Below are 18,034 nucleotides of genomic sequence, written 5' to 3' on the forward strand. Positions count from 1 at the left end.
ATGAAGGCGTTTCTTTGTTGTCCGAATAACTAGCACTACAAGAGCCCAACCAAATCAGTGATTGCATTAATACGTTGTCGTTTCTGCTGGACCAACTTTGTATAAATACATCCCAATAGTACTCAGCTACCACTGCATTCACACTCCCTTGTACAATCCGCCATCTCTCTCTCTTGATCAGATCAGGCCTGAAGATCGATAATGGCTACAAGTTTCAGCTTCTCAATCTCTATGCAAGCTCGTGTCTCGGACCTCTCGGTACGTCTCTCTTCTTTTTCCTCCTCTTGTCGTTTTCACGTTATAACTTGTAACACACACAATGGTGTCACGTTTTTTGATACCATGATCAATCAGACAACACTTGCATTTGAATCTGTCAATGACTTGAATCACAAATCTCTAGCTTATAGAGTTGTACTTATAGTCTTGAAACTCCATCGTTGCTTCTTGGTCGCTGAACTAAACAGGCTACAACAACAAGATTCTGTCTTCAGAAACCGGCTTCCATTTTCCATAATGGAAAGACTAATCTCTCATTCAGTCAAAGACATCCCATCCCTGCTCGCCTGGCAATCTCTTGTGCAGTACGTCACCTTTCATTGAGTTCTTGAGCCTGTTTTGATCTTTGCATTACAGAGACTTGATAATGTAACGTGAGGTCTTTATGTGGTTCAAGGTCAAGCAAGAGACGGTGGAGAAAGTGTCTGAGATTGTGAAGAAGCAATTGTCTCTCGCCGAGGATCAAAAAGTCACAGCCAGAACCAAGTTTACCGAACTTGGAGCTGATTCTCTTGACACGGTATCCACCAAACCAAACTGCTCTATCCTTTTGTCTTATGTCATAACTCATTGCTCCATCATGAACAAACTCTTGTCTCTGGGAGTTGCAGGTGGAGATAGTAATGGGTTTGGAGGAAGAGTTCGGGATAACAATGGCGGAAGAAAGAGCAAAGGAGATTGCAACAGTCCAACACGCTGCTGAACTCATTGAAGAACTCATCCAACAGAAAACCGCTTAAATGTGCCTCTGTTCTTGTCTTTTCTCATCATATGCTTATATGTCTTTGCCCTAGTGGTTTATTGTGTCAATCTTTGGACTACTACTACAAAAGCTTTCTTTTAGATTATTCAGTTTGAGAAACAAAGGACCTTGATGTTACATGTTTTATTCAAGAGTACAAACGCACACATACTACAGTCTCATTACGCACAACTGAAAACTAAAGCCTTGAAAAAAGCGGCAATACCTTGACTCCTACGTGTTCGTACCAAACTTCTATTCACAGTTTCGGAAGATGAAGAAGCTACACTAGTCCTATTCCCAATCAGCATCGAAAAAGCCAGCATCCTTCATCTCTGAGTAGTATACATTCTCCAAGTTTAGATCTTCTTCCTGCAGCAAAAGCCCTTCAAATAAGAAAGAGAGCAAGAGAGAAGTATGAATGATAGGAATGATGAGTTATTTTACCTGGAAAAAGTCTGCGAGAAAAGTAATGTAAAGAAGAGGAAGGTATAAGGCGTGGTAGCAGACACTCATGACCCCATAGAGCCTGCATTCAGTTTTGAGTTTTTATTGTTTATCTTTCTTTGGTGTTAAAAGCAAGACAGTGTTCTCTGTTAGCATGGTAATAGATAAATTTTACCAGAATCCAAAATGAGCGCCGTTTGCAGAAAACGCAGATGCAATTAGGTAGAGTCCATACAAGGCGAACATGATGGTTATGTACTTGTAAAATGCAGGCCTTGCTGTCAAAACAAGAAGATACAAAGGATGAGAAACAGAAGAGACCAGTGAAAGGCTATTATGGGCTAGTGAAGATGTAAGCGTCTGATGAACTAACTTACCAGGTAATCTTTCTCTCCAGCTAGAGTTGTACATCGAAAATATCATCCCATAAACGCCAGTGAGTAAAAGCTTGTGAATGACCCATAATCCCCATTTGTACTTTTGTACATTTTCATTGTTGTCAATGAACAATGACACACCAAACCCAAAGACATAAATCGCCTGAGAAAAAGCATAATAACCGGAAGGAGTAAGGAGATGACAGAACCAACTTCAGCCATAACAACTCTAAACTTGGTAAGATTTCAGAAGGTATAAGAGTAGACAAGATGTGATACCTTGAGAAGCAAATCGAGAGCTATAACAAACCCCGAGATTAGGAAAGTTCTAGTTAACGCTTCTGCACCGCTTGCATAGTTTCCTTGGAAGAGAAACGCCACCAAGCTTACTTCCAGGAACAGCATTCCAGATGTTGTGAACAAAGTCAACAGATTCCACGCTACTTCCTTCCCAGGAGAGCATTCCCAACCCTATAGCATGCAAAATAATCAAATTAACCAAACAGGAGTAAACACCATACACATGATATAACCAAATCACAAACTGTGCGTATAAGATTTACTAGCAAATGTTACTAATCCAGTTACTATTAAATGATTACATGTATGACTCCACTTATGATCTTCCTAACAAACACCAATCCAGTTACTATCAAATGAATACATGCATATTCCTTCCAAGTAGTAGAATTAAATCAAAAGCTCAATGGATACACAAGATGACAGCATAGAACATATATGATCATCCCAATTACTATCAAATGATTACAGGTATATTCCTTCAAAGTAGTACACTTTTCATCTTATGATCAGTGCCCAAGAACAGCTCAAGACCAAAAAGTTTCTAAATTTGTGTCTCACCAACCTTAAAATAGTCGTTATAGTCCAATTCAATCAAAGGTCTGGTCTTTTCATTCAATTACAGTTATGATCTTCCTAACAAACATCAATCCAAATACTATCATTTTATGCTAAGACCAGTGCCCATGAACAGCTCAAGACCAAAAAGTTTCTAAATTTGAGTTTCACCAAACCTAAAACAGTCTTTAAACAAGGTAGTCCAATTCAATCAAAGTTCTGGTCTTTTCAATTACTTACAGTTATGATCATCCTAACAAACATCAATCCAAATACAATCAAATGACTACATGCTATTCTTCAAAGTAGTACACTTTCATCCCAAGACCAGTGCCCATGAACAAACAGCTCAAGACCAAAAAAGTTTCTAAATTTGAATTTCACCAATCTTATCCAATTCAATCAAAGTTTCGATCTTTTTCACTACCCAACAACTGAATTCGAACCTGGAGGCAGCACCAAGCAAGATTGAGCAAGCTAACGAGCCAGAGAGAGGCGTAGTAACCGATCATGATGAAAGATCTCCGATTCGAGAGCTTGGAGAAGCTCTTCCTCGCCTCGTAAGCTAAGTAACCCACGAAGAAGAGAGAAGCAGCGACGAGAAGCGTGTTGTGTAGAAACCCATGGCACCTATCGACCCATCCGCCGCCGTAGCCTTTGGCGGTTGAATTAGGGTTTAGCTGTGTAATCAGAGAAGGAGACAGCGGTAGTTCCTCGAGGAATCGCATCTCATCAATGGGTGTGAGTGGTTTTGGTAATTTGGTGGAATCTTGGATGTGATTGCAACTTATAATTGGTTTTTGACCAGAGAGCGAAACAATGAGGTTTAAATTGGAACATTATGATAGTTATTGGGCATTAACGTAATTATGAAAACATAGAGGAGTAATATGACAGGGAGCCTCTTTGTAGCAAATAAGACATTGAGGAATACACAGCAAGTGACGTGAGGTGCAAGTAGCATGAAAAGTGTGATTTACATACTATTTTGTATATAAATCTCCTCTTCTTTTGGATAGCATTTTCAAAAATACAATACACTTCTTGACCTTGGTAACAATCTACATCCCCAGGAGCTTGTAAAGCTTGAGATTGCAGATACGAGATGCCATAACTCTCTTCTATGTATATTTTCATATCTACACTAATATGGTTTGGGATGTTTAGAGGTAGTATACTATATGATCAGTTTGCCACTTCCCTTTATACAATAGCATTTTCTAATCAGATAACTTAACAACATTACTCTACTTCAATGATGGTACACTTTATCCTAGACACAAATCAATGAAAATTAGGATTGACTAATGACGACTAGGTTACCTCGTGATGCCAGTGATTTTATATGTAAATGTTTTTTTTTCTTTTGTCTACACACCACATTCATTATAAGGCTTTTTATTCTACTTTTGAAAGAAAATTTTGTATAGTGATCATAATTTAATAGAAACTGTACATGAGGCTTGAACTATGCATGTGATGTGACTATGCATGAGCTATGCTGCACCAGAGAACTCATTCAAACGATAATTCAAACAAAAACATAATTTGACTTAAAAGCCAACTAAGTCAAGTACATGCAAGTGATATGTTCACTGCAGGCTCTGGATGTGTCTTGGAATTTTCCAGTTTTCATGTATAAATGGTTTTCACTTCTGACAGGTGCCAAAGAGTTTCACTCGTTCTCATTTTATAGTTTTTTAATTGTTTCTGTAATTTATTTTTCAAACATATATATATATATATATCCGTTGTAGAAATTAAGTGTACTTTCAGAAAAAAATTATACATGGTAATTTATTAAAAAGATAGCTTTGAATTTATGAAGGGCTTTGGAGGAGGAAGCAATAGAGTATGGAGCCTACCTTATAATGTTTGCTAAGACATGTGAACATTCGAAGCTTGGAACCATATGATGTAAGACATAAATGTCAAAACGTGAGGAAAGATAAATTCATACATACACGTACAAAAAAACTCATTTAGACAATAATGTGGGGGAATAATAGACATATTATGTGACATTAATATATGTCCACTTCAACATGTGCTTTGTATTATTCGGCCAAACATTCTCTTTGCTGCTATATATCGTCGACCCTTATTAGCTCCTCTTGTTTGTTTGTTTTTTGGTAAATCATTAGCTCCTCTTGTTGAGCATTTTTTTTGTTCGTATCTAGAGCTAGTTATACATTTTTCATTATAACATAGATTATTGATTTTAGCACTTGGTAATTATGTTGTAATATGAAAAAACCGTTATATAAACGAATTTATAACAACAAATTATACTCTCTTATAAAATTTTAAATGAAATTGTTCTATTTGCAATATGCTAAATTTTTGTAAATTAATTTTTAATAGTTTGCATAAATGATAATAAATCAGATTTCCTACAATGATGAAGAACGTTAATAGATTATAGTCAAACTTGAGGTTAATTAAATGTACTTTCATGACTAAATCAATTTTTTGTAAATTAATTTTCAATAATTTTCACAAATGATAAGAACTATAATGATGAAGAGCTTTAATAATTTTTTAGTTAAACTTGAGGCTAATTAAGTAGACTTTTATGACTAAATCACTGATTTAAAAATGTCAGGTATGTTTTCTGTATATAAGAGGTTTATAATATTGCATTGCTATGATTACTCTCATTTTATTCTTAAAGCCATATTAAATACGTGTATATTTTTTGTCTTTTAGTGTTAAACATAGATAATATGGAAAAAAATTCAAGGAAAAAGCCATTCTCAAAAAAATTGAATGTTCATCATTCCAACTTTGTTCAATAAAAACTCTTAACAGTTCCCAAGGTGTGTAAAGTGAACATGATGACATAACATACCACATAGTCACATACCACATTATTAATTGGGACATTAGTATTCTCTTGCTCACTTAGTAATTGGAAATAAAAGTCATTTATATGTAAAAGAGTTTATATATCGTTATCATAATTCACTACATGCTCTAGTTTTGGGTTTTGAAACAAAGGAAAGCTTGTCGTGATCTGATTTTACTAGAAGATCAGCATGGTCGACCGATTTGATATTAGAGAAGCATGCATGTTATCAGGCCCGGCTCAAAGTGTTGGTAGACCCTGTGCTATTTTTTTTTTGTCAACAGACCCTGTGCTATATATAAAATGATTCATAGATCCGTAAAATTTGTGCTTAAAATAATGTTAAAAATCAGGAAAACAATGACGTGTAAAAAAATTGTGAGTATTAAATAGCTTAAAGTCACGTGTTTGTGGTTTCTCTTTTCATCCCAAAGCCACACATATTTTTTTCTTTACTTCACCTTCTTTTCTGTATATTTGTTGAATAATAACAGTTTCAGAAAAAAATTGGACCCTAAATTTTAAAGAAATTGTGATAAAAAAATAGGGCCCTGTGCTACTGCACCTCTGGCACACCCTCAAAGCCGGCACTGCATGTTATGATTGTTAATTTGTTACTTATCAATATGACGTGTCAGGAAAATTATTTATCCTACATTTAATTAATATGATGATTAATAAATTAAAAAAAAAAAATATTGGTTAACTTAAAATATCTAAGGAAAATGGTTATGTGTAGGTGGCCAAAAAACCCAAATATAATTAACTGCTGCTGGTTTAATCGATGAATAAAGTTCATTTATTCTTTGTCAATATGGTTTAGTAGAATCGAACCGATAAATTAAAAGCAGAGATTATTCGGTTTAGCTCACACATACACTTTCTCTAATAATTAAAAAAAGGAAAAATTTAATCTGAACGTGTATAATTACGCTCTCTCTCTGTCAAAAGTTGTAAGAGAAGAAGAAGAAAAGACACACAGTCGTTGATGCTGCTCGTCTTCTTCGTTCAACTAATAAAAGGTCTCTCCTTTCTCTTCACTCTTCTCAGATGCTTGAATGTTTGATACAATTTCTCTTCCCATTGTTTGTTCAAACTCGTTTTTTTGGACTAAAGTTGTTTCCTTTTTAACTCATTTTCACTAACCCTTCTCTGTTTTGTTCAGAAACTTCGCCATTTGTGTTGCTTCCGTTTCTCTCTTTCTCAAGTTTGGAGCTTTGGCTGAGATTTGGCTTGTATGGTCTGTTCGGTTCTCGTCCGATTTTTTTTGCTATTTTAGGAAACTCTTCCGTGGGTTTGAAGAAAGGGTAAAGCCATGGAGGAGATTAAGGAGGAAAACGTGGTGAACGAGTTTAGGGTGAGGGGTGAGTGTCTGCATAGCGCGTTGGACAAGGTTAACGCTCATGCTTCCGACGTGCTTCTCTTCAGTGTTCAGTGGAAAGACTTGAATGAGTATCTGGAATCAGTCAAAGGTAAATTAAAGGAGAGGTTCAGGGAGTTAGAGTCCAAGGAGGTTGAGTTGAAAGGTCAAAGCTTTGCACTTGAAGAGAGGGCTAAAGTGGTTGAAGAAGCTGAAGCTAAGGTTGCTGATTTGGAGATGAAATCTGATGGGATTCGGATGGATGTTGAGGCAATGAAGAAAGAGCTTAACTTTTTTACTAAACAGGTTGAAGTTTCTGTAGGCGAGTCTAACGCGGAGGAAGCGAGACTGTCTCAGCTTAGGAGATTGGTGGAAGAGTGTGAGGAAGAGAGAATGTTGAAGGAGAGTCAGCTTGGTTTGAAAGGTGAAGAGCTAGCAAAGTTGGAGACTGATATTGAGAGGTGTTGTGCTGAGGTCAGCGCAGAGATGGAGAGATTGCGTGGAGCTCAAATTCACAGGAGACAGTTAGATGAGGAAGTTGAGAGGAAGACGAAAGATCTCGCATTGGTTCAGAGCAAGCTTGAGGAATGTGAGAAGATGTTTGAGACAAGGTCCTCAGAGCTGGTTGAGACTCAGGATGAGCTTGAATGTAAGCGAGAAGATTTAGGACAGTTGGAAGCTGAGCTTGAAAGGCATCGCGTTAAGGTCATCACAGAGAAGGATCATTGGGAGAGGACGCGAGATCACGGTAGAGAACTGGAAGAGGAGATATCAAGAAAGAAGAAAGAGCTTGAATCGGTGATAGAACAACTAGATTCCAAACAGAAGCTGCTTGAGACACAGTCATCTGAACTTGTCTCTAAGGAGAAAGAGTTTGAAGCTCTTAGTCTGGACATTGGATTGAGTGAGCAGAAGGTCATGTCCCTAAATAACGACATGAAGGAGATTTGCCAACGAGTGGAATCAAAAGGCAAGGAGCTGGAGAAGGTTCAAAGGCTAATTAAGGAAAGGAGTGTGCATTGTGAGTCACTCAAGCTGTTGATTGAGGAACGCAGTGAAGAACTTGATTCTAAAGTGAAGCAACATGATGAGATAACAGATGATATTCGGAAGTTATCCTTGGAGATTGTCTTTAAAGAGAAGACACTGAAAAGAGCTGAAGTTTTTATCCAGCAGCTCTCTGAGAAACAAGATTCGGCAGAGGAAAAACTGGATTCGACTAGAAGAGATCTGGCAAGTTGCATTGACGAACATGAGTCAATGGAGAGAGACCTTATCTCTGTGAAGGATATATATAGAGAGTGCCTCGAAGATCTGGAGATCAAGGAGAAGGAGTTGAAGTGTGTAGAATCAATACTCACTGAGAGAAATAAACAAGTTGAGGAACGAGAGAAGATGATGCAACATTTGAATAGCTCCATTGAGAAACTTATGGGACAGCTCAAGTTGAAACAAGAAGAGGTTTGTTCAATCAAAAAGACCATCAAGGAATGCTCCCGTGAGTTGAAGGCTAAGAGGAAACACCGTGATAAGGTTCAAAGCACACTTACTGATCTTATTGCTGAGCTCAAGTCAACAGAAAGCCAACTTAGCTCTGTCAAACAAAAGATTCAAGACAGCTTGAAAGACTTTCAAGGGCTTGAACTGAAAGAGAAAGAGCTTAGTGCTCGGGAGGCAAGGATTGATCACAAGGCTCAGCAACTGATATCAACAGAACAGAAGTTGCCAAAATCCTCTAAGAAAACTGAGCTGAAAGCAAAGAAACAAGGCAACACGGTTCAACAAGCTGACCTTGTACGAGACGCTAACGTACGCGACGAGAAAACTTTGCAGTTACTCTTACGTGGGCATCTGAAGAAACGTGATCAGCTTCATCTCGACGTCTTGTCTTCTATTAAAAGATCTTCTGACCCGGCAAAGCTTGTGTTAGAGACAGTAAATGGGCTCTACGCAGCTCACCAAAGGACAGAAGCTACAAATCTTGATCCAAAGAGTGTTCAAAGGAGTAGCATCTGCTTGCTAGAATGCTTGATGGATATGTCACCAAACCCCACAGCTGAAGTACAAGGAGAAGCTTTCAAGTTTGCCACTGAATGGAAGAACATAACTCTGGTTGAGGCAGAGAATCCAGTGGAGGTGTTGGAGTTTCTAAACTTTCTTGCTGCATTCAGTTTCGCATATGCTTTTGATGCTGACCAAGTCCAAAGTCTTTTTGATGTTGACTTCCTTTGCAAATATGGTCTCAGTCTATGCAAAGCTCTTGGAGTATCAGCTCTAGCACCTGGTATGTTCTCGTACTAATGTCTCAAAAATCAATGTGTGTTGTCGTTAAATTATTCTTCAAACCTGGTCTCATATGTGATACTGCTACAAGCAAAACACTATCAAGCTCTATTTTAATCTTGTCATTGTTATTGAATTTTTTTTTTGCAGTCAACAATAATGTGCTATCATTGGAAGATAAGCCTGAGCAGCAGCCCCGTGAAGCACCAGTCATCAATAGTAGTGATCCATGCTCCTTGGATGTCCAACAAAGCATAGCTTCACCTCATTTGCCTGATGAAGATTCTCTTAGGGACATTGAGGACTCAACTTCTTTTTCACCGAATGAAGTCTCAACTAAACTTCGAATGCTTAAATATCCAGGCAGGTTTGTTCTAACTTGTCTCGATGATGCACTCATTGGCGCTCGTAGGAGAGGGGAATTGAGTTTAGCAGAGCCTATAGTCAAGACTTTTATTCCCCTTTTGGAGGAGCTGGCACGTGGTGTAGTCTCTACTGATCCTGGTCTACACTCTTATGCAACCAAAGTGGCACGTGAATGGGTGAGTATGATGGGAGCTAGTGTTGAAAAGTCAGAGCTTGAGGTTTGGGCTTTTCTGCAATTCATTGTGGCGTTTGGATTGCGGATTCAACCAGATCAGAATTTACAACTCGCCTCGCGTGTTACTCACTTCAAACAGGCTCCAAGACTCTTCCAATCTCTTGGTCTCAGTGATGCCATCCCAAGTAAGTTGAACTTCTACAATGCATTTGTTTCCTTTGTGTGTGTGTGTGTGTGTGTGTGAGTTTACCACTAATGATTATGCTGTGTACTCTTTATATCTCCACAGATTTTGTCACACAGCTCCTTGACAAAGCCATCTATATTCCGGCAATCCGGTTTATGCTTTACTTCAACGTGACAAACAACTTTTCTCCACTGGAGTTCTTGAAGGAACAGATCATCAGTCTCAGACGCTCAGCCAAGGAAAAGAGAACAACACATGAATCACAGGTTATAGCTTGCTTTGATCCATCTCTTCTTGTCAAAATGTATATTGTCATCAACTGTTAAATTTTATAACCTATGTTGTTGGCTTATAGGCTGACGCTGCTACAATGAGGGACATAATGGAACTCATTGAAGACTTCCAGCTGGAAATTGACATTCCTGTGGCTCTTATCCTCAGATTCATGGTTCCTCGGGACATTCAAAACCTTCCAGTTCAATCAACCCATGCGCAGGCTTCAGACACAGCCTTTCAAAGCTCATTCATTGCCACTGATGGCTCAAACCCTAGCCTTCCAACAAGCTTTGATGCTGCACCAGATCAACCTGTTAACGTAGAAACATATGAAGCTGGTGGTTCAACTGAGTTCCAAGGTCAATCTTCACATCAAGCTGGTTCTAAACGTCCAAGGGTGGTGGAGGATCCTGAGGGTTCTAGACCGGTGATTAGACCTTGCTTCAATCGACCACCATGATTTGACTGATTCTAGTGCTCTCTGTCTCAAGTTTAAGGCTTATAACTAGCTAACTAGTATGAAGTAACTAACTAGAAAGATCTTTTGTTTTTTGGGCTTGATAGGTCTCATCTATTGTGGTTAGTAGCTCCATGGTCTCTCTCTTATATAATACACTTGTATTTTATTATGGCATTTGGGAGGCAGTTAAGATCTTGAATTTTAATTATTAATGCAACAAAAGCTCTTTTGAATCGTTGTGGATTCAATGATGTCGTCTCCTTCATATTATGATCTGCAAACCTGAGGGACTTCTAGACCGGTGATTAGAACTTGAAGTCGTTTGTTGCCTAGAGTTTCTAGGTATTTATGGAATAGTGTCAAGAGAGTTCAAGACCAGTGACCTTCTAACTCTACTAGACACCTCTTATTGGCAAACTCTATGTCCTGATCTTTGCCAGTTCCTCGGTTTGGACAAGGCCATTACAGGTGATGATTCCTTGTTCTTTACTCTCTCTCCCACCATTGTGTAAAGTGAACATGATGACATAACATACCACATTAAGGACATTAGTATTCTCTTGCTCACTATGACATTTAATAGGAAACTAGCCTTTGACCCGCGCGCCCGCGCGGATATAATTTTTTCAATATAAATTATATAAAACATATATTTAATACTATATATGTATAATATTTATAGTATTACATATTTTTTATATATGCACATGACATTTTGTGAGATGAGTAAAAACTGTGGATATTTTTTTTTGTTATGTGTTTGACAATACATATAAGGCCTTGATTGGCAGAACATTAGCATTAGCAGTAGCAGTATGTTATAGAAGCAGTATGCTGCAGGAATTGTGTGTTTTTGCTAAACTGTTTAATAGGATGATTAAAAGAGCAGTATGAGTATGTTATTTAAAATTATTATAAAAATTAATATATAACATATAATATATAATATATTTATTTTTAATGAATATATTTATAATATATATTAACATTAAATTTAAAAGATATATAATTAATTTGTTTTATTTAATAATTTGAAAAATATTTTTGTTTTATCAAAAAAGTACTATTTTAAAATAAATTTTATAATTAAAATATATATTTAAAAAAATAATTTCTGAAATTTAAAATAAATTAAATTATGTAAATTAAATTATATTTAAATGTGAAATACAATTTAAAATTTTTTTTATTGTAAATTAATTTCAGAATTCAAAATTTTATTTTCTGGATATAAAAATAATTTCACGATATTATTAAATAAAATAAATGAATTAATTATATATTTTCTTTAATTTTATAAATTATAAATGCAAATGCTCTTCTAAAAGCTTCATATGAGAGCATTGGCCAAAAGAGCATTTGGAGAGCATTAGTATTTAATAAATGCTTATCTAACAATTGTTGATTGGATAATGTAAAGCATAATGATAATGTTTATGCTCTACCAATCAAGGTCTAAGAGATATATATACTTGAGATTGGAAAGGGTAGGCTAAAATCAAACCAAATATATATTTAAATTATTACAGATCCATACCCTTTTTTCCTATACACTTTATTAAAAACAGAATATACCTTATTAAAGATAAGGAAAACGTGTTTTGTAAGTTTTAAACACATAATCTCATATAAATTGCAAATTTCATGTTTTTGTAAACTTAGATCAATCGTTTCATTTGTTATAGGTTAGCTAATGGATAAAAATACTGGTCATATGTTTTGTTGGTTTGGTTTTGAATTTTATAAATAGTCAATATTATATGGGCCATAAAGTTATAATAAGCCTAACCTAAACTAATTTATTCGTATTTGGTAAATTGATGGGCTGGCGAACAATTAGATTAGCACAATCAATTGACCACGGAAGGAAATGATTATTAATGATAGGAAAGGATTATTAATGATTGTATAAGAAACGATTGTGTTTTAATTCCAGTGGCATTTTCTTGTAATTATTGAGGAAAACTTAGGGTTAAGTACTATTTGTACTTCTGTTTTAATAGATTAGATACAAGACATTTATATGTAAGAAAGTTTAAATATCGTTATCATAATGCACATGATATAGTTTTGTGTTTTGAAACAAAAAAACTTGCTAAGTGAACTGAAGCTAATAAAGATATATTAACTTGATTTTAGTAAAAGATCGAAATGGTCGACCAGAATAAATATATTATAAAATTATTAATATTGTAACTTTAATTTTAACTATTTTGTAATTTACATGTATGATTTATTATTGCTTAGGTATAATGGATTTTATTTACTTCTCCAAATCTAACCATAGTATTTTCGTGCTGAAACAAATTAATATTTTGAATTTTTTTTTTGAATTTATGCTTTTGATTTTTGGCATACTAATTTAGATTGTTCATGATATCATTTTTGGATTATACTGAATTATACATATTGCATTAGTTCAGTTTTTCATCTTAAATATGTATATATATATTTTCATAATTTTCTTGTATAATTTGATTTTGTGGATTTATAAATGTAGTAGGAAAAACTGATATGATGATAAGTACAAAAGTTTTATAAATGAACATTATCGATAAAATTTTCAAAACTTATGAACGGATATAAATGTATACAAAATAGTTTTGTTTTGTAAATTACTAAATTCTAAGCAGCTTTATACTTTAGATGTATTGGAAAGTGCTGCATGTCATGTCATGTCATGTCATGTTTGTTACTTATCTCATATGACATGTCAAAACAAAATAAATTTATACATAATTTAATCAATGCGTTGATTATTAATAAATTTTGTTTGAATTTGTTGATTAAATGGTAATGTATAAAGTTTGCTTCTTTGTCAATTTGGCTAAGTAGAAATTGAACCGATTAATAATTACTTTTTCTGTGTCAAAAACTGTAAGCGAAGGAAGAAGAGAAGACACAACACCGTTCGTTGATTCTAGTCGTCGTCTTCGCACAACTAAACAAAAGGTCTCTCCTTTCTCTTCACTCTCCTCAGAAGCTTTACTGACAATACAATTTCTCTTCCCATTGTTGGTTCAAACTCGTTTTCTCGATTAAAGTTGTTTCCTTTTTTAACTCATTCTCACTAACCCATTTTAGGGTTTGTGTTGCTTCTGCTTCTCCCTTTCTCAAGTTTGGAGCTTTGGCTGAGATTTGGCTTGTAGGGTTTGTTATGTTCTCGTCTGATTTGTTTTGCTATTTTTGGAAACTCTTCCGTGGGTTTGAAGAAAGGGTTAAACGATGGAGGAGATCAAGGTGGAGAACGTGGGGAACGAGTGTAGGGTGAGGGGTGAGGGTCTTCGTAAGGCGTTGGACAAGGTTAACGCTCATGCTTCCGACATACTTGTCTTTAATGTTCAGTGGAAAGACTTGAATGAGTGTGTGGAATCAGTCCAAGGCAAATTAGAGGAGAGGTTCAGGGAGTTAGAAAGGTCAAAATTAGAGGAGAGGTCCAAGGAGGTTGAGTTGAAAGGTCAAAATTTTGGACTTGAAGAGAGGGTTAAAGTGGTTGAAGAAGCTGAAGCTAAGGTTGCTGATTTGGAGATGAAATCTGATGGGGTTCGGATGGATGTTGAAGCAATGAAGAAAGAGCTTAGCTTTCTCACGGAACAGGTGGAGGTTTCTCTAGGCAAGTCTAATGCAGAGGAAGCGAGACTGTCTCGGCTTAGGCAATTGGTGGAAGAGTGTGAGGAAGAGAGAATGTTGAAGGAGAGTCAGCTTAATTAGATGGTGGAATCTTGGAGAAAGACTCATGTTGAGCTTGGTTTGAAAGGTGAAGAGCTAGCAAAGATGGAGACTGATCTTGAGAAATGCCGTGATGATGTTAGCGCAGAGATGGAGGTTTTGAGTAGAACTCAAACTCACAGGAGAGAGTTGGATGAGGAAGTTGAGAGGAAGACAAAAGATCTCACATTGGTTCAGAAAAAGCTTGCGGAATGTGAGAAGCTGTTTGAAACAAGCACCTCAGAGCTGGTTAAGACTCAGGATGAGCTTGAATGTAAGCGAGAAGATTTAGGACAGATGGAAGCTGATTTTCAGAGGCATCGCGTTAAGGTCATCACAGAGAAGGATGATTGGGAAAGGACTCAAACTCACAGTAGAGAATTGGAAGAGGAGATAGAGAGAAAGAGGAAGGATCTTACAATGGTTCTTGATAAAATTGAGGAATGTGAGAGGCATCTAGAATCGGTGGAAGAGCAATTAGATTCCCAGCGGAAGCTGCGTGAGACACAGTCATCTGAGCTTGTCTCTAAAGAGAAGGAGTTGCAAGCACTTAGTCTGGACATTGACTTGAGGGAACAGACTGTCATATCCCTAAATAATGACATGGAATCAAAAGCCAAGGAGTTGGAGAACGTTCAAAAGCTAATTGAGGAAAGGAGTGCACATTGTGAGTCATTCAAGTTGTTGATTGAGGAACACAGTGAAGAACTTGTTTCTAAGGAGAAGCGATATGATGAGATAACGGATGATATTCGTAAGTTATCCTTGGAGATTGTCTTTCAAGAGAAGACATTGGGAAGAGCTCAAGCTTTTATTAAAAAGCTCTCTGAGAAACAAGATTCAGCAGAGAACAAAGTGGATTGGACAGAGAAAAAGCTGAATTCGACGAGAAGACATCTAGAAAGATGCATTGCTAAGCATAAGTCAAAGAAAAAAGAGCTTCGCTCTGTGAAGGATAGATACAGAGATTGCCTCGAAGATCTGGATATCAAAGAGAAGGAGTTGAAGTCTGTAGAATCAATACTCACTGAGAGAAATAAACAAGTTGAGGAAGGAGAGAAGATGATGCAAGATTTGAATAGCTCCATTGAGGAACTTATGGGACAGCTCAAGTTGAAACAAGAAGAGGTTTGTTCAATCAACAAGACCATCACGGAATGCTCAGGTGAGTTGAAGGCTAAGATGAAACAACGTGATCAGGTTCAGAGCTCACTTACTGATCTTATTGCTGAGCTCAGTTCTGTCAAGAAAAAGATTCAAGACAGCTTGAAAGAGTTGCAATCTAAAGAGGTGGAGTTGAAAGATAAAAGCTTTGCACTTGAGGAAAGAGCTAAAAAGGTTGAAGAAGCAGAAGCCCGGCTTGTTGATTTAGAGAGGAAGTCTGATGGGTTTCAGATGAAAGTTGAAGCAAAGAGGAAAGAACTAAACTTTATCAAGAACCAGGTTGAGGTTTCTCTAGCCGAGTCCAATGCAGAGGAAGTGAGACTATCTGAGCTTAGGAGATTGGTGGAAGAGTGTGCGGCAGAGAAAATATTAAAGGCAAGTGAGCTTAGTGAGGTAGTGGAAACATGCAGACAGATGAAGACTGATCTTGAGAGATATCATGCTCAGGTCAGCGCAGAGATGGAGACTCTGAGGAAGTTGGAGGAGGCAGCTGAGAGGAAGTTGAAAGATCTCACGTTGGTTCAAGACAATATTGCGGAATGTGAGAAGATGTTTGAGACACGGTCATCTGAGCTTGTCTCTAAAGAGAAAGAGTTGGAAGTGCTTAGTCTGAAAATTGACTTGAGGGAACAGACGGTCATGTCCTTGAATAGTGACATGAAGGAGGCTTGCCAACGGATGGAGAACATTCAAAAGCTAATCGAGGAAAGGAGTAGACAATGTGAGTCACTAAAGTTGTTGTTTGAGAAACACAATGAACAACTTGCTTCAGCTGAGATTGCGCCTTCTCTAACACCTGGTACAATTGTCTCTCTAGTACCATAAAGATAACATTTTCGGTTTTGTGTGTGTTGTCTTCAAGTTATTCTTTATAACCTGATCCCATATAATAACAGTAGAGGTCTATTTTGAGTCCTGTGATGCTTATTGAATTGTTTTTTGTTTTGCAGTCAACAATGTGCTATCATTGGATGTGAAGCCTGAAGAACCAGTCAACAATAGTGTGGCTTCTCATTTTCCTAATGAAGATGCTATTCTCAGGGACATTGAGGACTCAACATCTCTATCGCTGAACGAAGTCTCTACTGAACTTCAAATGTTTAAAGATCCAGGCAGGTTTGTTCTAACATCTGTCGAAAAGGCACTGACGGACGCTAGTGAGAGAGGAGAGTTGAGTTTAGAAGAGCCTATACTAATGGCTTTGGTTCCCCTTCTGGAGGAGCTGGCACGTGTTGGTATCTCTACTGATCCTGGTCTACAGTCTGATGCAACCAAAGTGGCACGTGAATGGGTTAGGATGATGGGAGCTAGTGTTGAAAAGTCGCAGCTTGAGGCTTGGGCGTTTCTGCAGTTCATCCTTGCATTTGGATTGGTGAAACAAACTCAGCCGGATCAAACTCTACAGCTTGCCTCTTATGTTTCTCACTTCAAACATGCGCCAAAGCTCTTTGAGTCTCTTGGTCTCACTCATGCCATCCCAGGTAAGTATTACTTCTACAACACATATGTCGCATTGGTGTGTTTTTTTTTAAACTCTCTCTGCTCTAACAAAGATCAAACTCTTCTTTTAATCTCCACAGGCTTTGTCACAGAGCTCCTAAACAAAGCCATGTGTATTCCTGCAGTCCGGTTTATGTTTTACTTCAAGGTGGAGAACAAATTTTCTCCACTGGAGATCTTGAAGGAACAGATCAACAATCTCAGACGCTCAGCCAAGGAAAGTAGAAGATATGAATCACAGGTTAAAGACTTCTCCAATCCATCTCTTCTTGTCAAACTGTATATTGTGTTTGATGGTTGACTTTGCAATCTATGTTGTGGCTTATAGGCTGAAGAAGCTAACAGAGATGCTGCTACACTGAGGGACATAATGGAACTCATTGAAGACTTCAAGCTTGAAATTGACATACCTGTGGATTTTATCTTTAAATTCATGGTTCCTCGGGAATTTCAAATTCAGAACCAACGTGTTCAATCAACGCATATGCAGGCTTCAGACACAGTTTTTCAAAGCTCATGCATTGCCACTGATGTCTCAAACCCGAGCTTTAGTGCTGCGCCAAATCAACCGGTAGAAACGTATGAAGCTGGTGGTTCAACTGAGTTCCAAGGTCAATCTTCACATCAAGCTGGTTCTAAACGTCCAAGGGTGGTGGAGGATCCTGAGGGTTCTAGACTGGTGATTAGACCCTGCATCAATCGACCACCAGGCTTTGGCAAATTCTAGTGCTCTATGTCTCAAGTTTAAGGCTATAACTAGCTAAGTAGTAGGAAGTAACTAACTAGAAACATCTTTTGTTTCTTTGGGTTTGATAAAGTCTCAGCTATTGTGGTTTAGTAAGCTCCATGGTTTCTCACTTAATGGATTTTGTTATGGAATTTTGGAGGCTGTTATGATCTTGAATTTTAATTATTAATGCAACAAAAGCTCTTTCGAAAAGTTGTGTATACATTGATGTCGTCTCCTTCATATTATTATGATCTGTAAACTTTTTGAAACATAA

At 37.1% G+C, this 18,034-nt stretch overlaps 5 protein-coding genes across 7 annotated transcripts; 4 read left to right on the forward strand and 1 right to left on the reverse strand.

The window, feature by feature from the left end:
• Positions 1-91: 91 nt before the first annotated feature.
• Positions 92-1,159, forward strand: LOC103837325 (acyl carrier protein 5, chloroplastic). Of its 2 annotated transcripts, none has more exons than XM_009113685.3 (4): positions 92-258; positions 468-584; positions 677-799; positions 891-1,159. In XM_009113685.3, exons 1-4 carry the CDS (start codon positions 202-204, stop codon positions 1,017-1,019), a joined length of 426 nt encoding a protein of 141 aa, XP_009111933.1. In that variant the 5' UTR covers positions 92-201; the 3' UTR covers positions 1,020-1,159. The 2 variants fall into 2 exon arrangements, with proteins under 2 accessions (XP_009111933.1, XP_009111934.1); XM_009113686.3 differs by having other exon boundaries at positions 113-249.
• On the reverse strand, positions 1,102-3,451 carry LOC103837324 (protein CANDIDATE G-PROTEIN COUPLED RECEPTOR 8). Its single transcript, XM_009113684.3, has 6 exons — positions 3,150-3,451; positions 2,125-2,316; positions 1,846-2,008; positions 1,644-1,746; positions 1,469-1,550; positions 1,102-1,393 (listed from the first exon to the last, which is right to left on the reverse strand). Exons 1-6 carry the CDS (start codon positions 3,429-3,431, stop codon positions 1,316-1,318), a joined length of 900 nt encoding a protein of 299 aa, XP_009111932.1. The 5' UTR covers positions 3,432-3,451; the 3' UTR covers positions 1,102-1,315.
• Positions 3,452-3,481: 30 nt separating this feature from the next.
• LOC103837327 (restin homolog) lies at positions 3,482-17,970 on the forward strand. 2 transcript variants are annotated; one of them, XM_009113687.3, is made up of 6 exons: positions 3,482-6,573; positions 6,717-9,195; positions 9,345-9,920; positions 10,025-10,188; positions 10,278-10,525; positions 17,610-17,970. In XM_009113687.3, exons 2-6 carry the CDS (start codon positions 6,867-6,869, stop codon positions 17,755-17,757), a joined length of 3,465 nt encoding a protein of 1,154 aa, XP_009111935.2. In that variant the 5' UTR covers positions 3,482-6,573; positions 6,717-6,866; the 3' UTR covers positions 17,758-17,970. The 2 variants fall into 2 exon arrangements, with proteins under 2 accessions (XP_009111935.2, XP_033136590.1); XM_033280699.1 differs by having other exon boundaries at positions 6,831-9,195.
• LOC117128412 (golgin subfamily A member 4-like) lies at positions 11,765-16,406 on the forward strand. Its single transcript, XM_033280702.1, has 2 exons — positions 11,765-13,610; positions 13,871-16,406. Exon 2 carries the CDS (start codon positions 14,370-14,372, stop codon positions 16,353-16,355), a length of 1,986 nt encoding a protein of 661 aa, XP_033136593.1. The 5' UTR covers positions 11,765-13,610; positions 13,871-14,369; the 3' UTR covers positions 16,356-16,406.
• On the forward strand, positions 16,564-17,579 carry LOC103837343. Its single transcript, XM_033280707.1, has one exon. The coding sequence runs from the start codon at positions 16,627-16,629 to the stop codon at positions 17,329-17,331; it is 705 nt and encodes a 234-aa protein (XP_033136598.1). The 5' UTR covers positions 16,564-16,626; the 3' UTR covers positions 17,332-17,579.
• Positions 17,971-18,034: the final 64 nt, after the last annotated feature.

This window comes from Brassica rapa, chromosome A09 (assembly GCF_000309985.2).
Source record: "Brassica rapa cultivar Chiifu-401-42 chromosome A09, CAAS_Brap_v3.01, whole genome shotgun sequence".
Classification (NCBI taxonomy): Eukaryota; Viridiplantae; Streptophyta; class Magnoliopsida; order Brassicales; family Brassicaceae; genus Brassica; species Brassica rapa.